The sequence below is a fragment of the Olea europaea genome, chromosome 5, assembly GCF_002742605.1.
Source record: "Olea europaea var. sylvestris chromosome 5, O_europaea_v1, whole genome shotgun sequence".
Lineage (NCBI taxonomy): Eukaryota > Viridiplantae > Streptophyta > Magnoliopsida > Lamiales > Oleaceae > Olea > Olea europaea.
In genome coordinates, this window is record NC_036241.1 from 2,750,360 (window position 1) to 2,754,186 (window position 3,827).

Below are 3,827 nucleotides of genomic sequence, written 5' to 3' on the forward strand. Positions count from 1 at the left end.
TATATATATATATATATATATATATTTTTTATGGCTCTCTGCCTAGTCGCGTAGGCTATGTCGACCGCAGGGGGGGATTTGGCAATTAAGGGCCTTAGCTAATTTTTTGACTTTTCGAGGCTCTCCACCTAGCCGCGCAGGCTATGTCAATCGCAGGGGGTGATTTGGTGGTTAAGGGCCTTACCCAATTTTTTGACTTTTCAAGGCTCTTCGCCTAGCCGCGCAGGCTACGTCGACCGTAGGGGGTGATTTGGTGGTTAAGGGCCTTAGCCAATTTTTTGACTTTTCAAGGCTCTCCACCTAGCCGCGTAGGCTACATCGACCGCGGGGGGTGATTTAGTGGTTAAGGGCCTTAGCCAATTTTTTGACTTTCCAAGGCTCTCCACCTAACCGCGTAAGCTACGTCGACCGCAGGGGGTGATTTGGTGGTTAAGGGCCTTAGCTAATTTTTTGACTTTTCAAGGCTCTCATTTGGTGGTTAAGGGCCTTAGCTAATTTTTTGACTTTTCAAGGCTCTCAACCTAGCCGCATAGGCTATGTCGACCGCAGGGGGTGATTTGGTGGTTAAGGGCCCTATCCAATTTTTTGACTTTTCAAGGCTCTCCACCTAGCCACGTAGGCTATGTCGACCGTAGGGGATGATTTGGTGGTTAAGGGCCTTAACCAATTTTTTAACTTTTCAAGACTCTCCACCTAGCCGCGTAGGCTATGTCGACCGCATGGGGTGATTTGGTGGTTAAGGGCCTTAGCCAATTTTTTGACTTTCTAAGGCTCTCTACCCAGCCGCGTAGGCTACGTCGATATCATGTCTTAGTGGGATGGGCGTGGATTTCAAAGTTGTCTGCTGGCATAAAAAATTCCTGGTCATGTGAGCTCAGTAGGCACACCGGGACGTCCCAGCTAGGCTGGCCCTTCCGTAGCGCCCTCATCGTCTGCACCGCCAAGGTCTTTCATTGAATAAGATAAATTGTTACAACTAAGGATGCCTTCGTGAGGCATTACATAGAGAAAATAAACAATGCAACCTAATCTACTATATTTACAAAAGCGCAGCCGGCGCGTACATTTCGAATTCTACTGATAATACTTTTTGAGGTGTTCTGCATTCCATGGTCTACCTAGTGGCCTTCCTTTTATATCTTTCAATCTGTAAGCTCCCTTTCCCAGCCTGCGGATTACTTCGTACGGGCCTTCCCAGTTTGGACCAAGCTTTGGTGGGGGGTGTCCTGTCGCTGCTGCATCTCTTAGCACGAGATCTCCTGGCTGGAAGACCCTTGGCTTCGCTCTCCTGTTGAAGTACTCAACGGCTCTTCGTTTATAAGCCATCATTCTTATCGCCGCCTTGTCCCTTACCCCTTCGAGGAGGTCGAGTTCTCCCCTAGTCGCTGCGTCGTCGGGTTGCTTGACTTTCATCCTTCCTGTCTCGCTTAAGATCTCAACCGGAACTACGGCTTCCATCCCAAAGGCCAGTTTGAATGGTGTCTCCCCGGTTGATTCTTGGGAGGTAGTGTGATATGCCCATAGTACATTGGGCAACTCCTCAGCCCAAAGTCCTTTTTCTTTTTCCAACCTTGTCTTCAAATCCCATAGTATGGTTCGGTTGGTCACTTCAGCCTGTCCATTTGCCTATGGGTGAGCAACTGAAGTCAGCTTGTGGTCGATGTGGTAACTTGTACAGAAGGCTCTAAAACTGTGATTATTGAATTGTTTTCCATTATCTGTAATGATTACCCGGGGTATACCAAACCTGCATATGATATTTTTCCAGACGAATCCCTGTATCTTTGTAGTCGTGATGGTGGCCAAGGGCTCAGCTTCCACCCACTTAGTAAAGTAGTCGACGACAACTAACAAGAACTTCCTTTGTCCTTTTGACAGGGGCAAAGGTCCCAAGATGTCCATCCCCCATTGGAAGAAGGGAGACACCCCGAAAAATGCCGTCTGTTACTCGGCTAGAATGTGGATCAGATTTCCACGGCGTTGGCATGCATCGCATTTTCTCACCAACTCTCTAGCATCTTCCTTCATACTAGGCCAATAATATCCTTGTCGAAGCGTTTTGAACGCAAGGGTATTCGCCCCTTGGTGGTTGCCTCAAATTTTCGCATGTACTTCGATTAGCACCTCCTGTGCTTCTGTTGGTCGCAAACACTTCAAATATGGCATTGTGAAGCCTCGCTTGTAGAGTAGCCCATCGATGATGGCAAATGAGGCTGCCTGAACTTTTAGCCTTCTTGCTGTGAGAGCATCCTCCGGCAATTTATTCTTTGTGAGATATTCAAACAACGGGTCTATCCAACTTTCCTCATGCTCTACACTCATAACATCGATTACGTGTTGGATGCTAGGTTGTTGCAGAATTTGCACACTGGCTGTGCGAGGCAGTCGTCTGGGGTTGGCTGATGCGAGCTTAGCCAGCGCGTCCGCTCGCTCATTGTCCTTTCGAGGGACCTTAGTTATCTTAAACTTGGTGAACCCCTTCTGCAAGTTTTTGACCTCCATTAAATATGCAACCATCTTTCCGTCCTTTGCTTCGAATTTCCCCGTCACTTGCCCGATTATCAACTGAGAGTCGCTGCAAATTTCCACTGAGGTCACCCCGAGTCTGCCTGCCAATCCCAAACCCGTAATTACTGCTTTGTACTCGGCCTCGTTATTTGTAGTAGGGAATTCAAAATGCAGTGAGTATTCCAACTCTTCCTCATTCGGACCTATCATTATGATTCCCGTCCCGGATCCTTCGTCATTTGAAGATCCATCAACAAAAATTTTCCAATCTACATGTTCCCCTGGTGGGTGCTCGGGCGGGGTGGTGAGCTCGACGATGAAGTCTGCTAAAGCCTGTGCCTTAATAGCTGTCCTTGGCCTGAATTCGATATCAAACTCACTTAACTCGATGGCCCATTTCAACAACCTCCCAGATGTCTCGGGCTGATGTAGAATCTGCTTGATAGGTTGGTCAGTCATTACTTGCACCGTGTGAGACTGAAAGTAAGGCCTCAATTTCCTGACCGCGACAATTAATGCAAATACCAGCTGTTCAGTCAGGCTGTATCTTATCTCTGTGCCCCTCAATACTTGGCTCACATAGTAGACTGGTTTTTGCGCATTCGAGAACTCTTTCACCAGGACCGTACTGACTGCCTTTGGTGATACTGCCAAGTAGAGACACAACACGTTCCCAGGAGATGGGCTGGTCAAGATCGGGGGCTCTTGTAATGACTGCTTCAAGTTCCTAAGAGACTCTTCGCATTCTTGAGTCCACTCAAAATTGGAGGAGCCCCCTATAGCTTTGAAGAAGTGGTAGCATTTGTCCGCCGCCCGGCTCATGAAACGATTTAAGGCCGCTACTCGCCCCGTCAGCCTCTGAACCTCCTTTCTACTGGTGGGGCTTTTCATTTCTAGGATTGCCCAAATTTTGTCCGGGTTCACTTCGATGCCCCTTTGCGTGATCATGAAACCTAGAAATTTTTCCCCTGCAGTACCAAAAACACACTTCTCTGGATTAAACCTTAATCTGTTTTGTCGGGCAACGTCAAACACTTTCTGCAAACAGGCCACATGGTCATCGGCTCTGGCGCTCTTGACCACCATATCGTCAACATAGACTTCTACGACACCTCCGATTAGCCCACGAAAGACTTGTTCACCATCCTCTGATCTGTTGCTCCTGCGTTTTTCAAATCAAATGGCATGGCTGTGTAACAGTACGTGCCGAAGTCCGTGATAAATGACGTCTTCTCTTGATCAGACTCGGCCATTGAAATTTGATGATACCCCAAAAATGCATCTAGAAAGCTGAGCCTTTCATGACCCGACGTTGCGTC

At 47.8% G+C, this 3,827-nt stretch overlaps 1 protein-coding gene across 1 annotated transcript in view; it reads right to left on the reverse strand.

The window, feature by feature from the left end:
* Positions 1 to 2,094: 2,094 nt before the first annotated feature.
* LOC111394131 overlaps positions 2,095 to 3,827 on the reverse strand; it is a 2,297-nt gene continuing 564 nt past the window's right edge. Inside the window, exon 2 of the mRNA XM_023019906.1 lies at positions 2,095 to 3,670. Within this exon, the coding sequence (XP_022875674.1) occupies positions 2,095 to 3,670 (1,576 nt within the window). The remainder of the gene's footprint in view (positions 3,671 to 3,827) is intronic.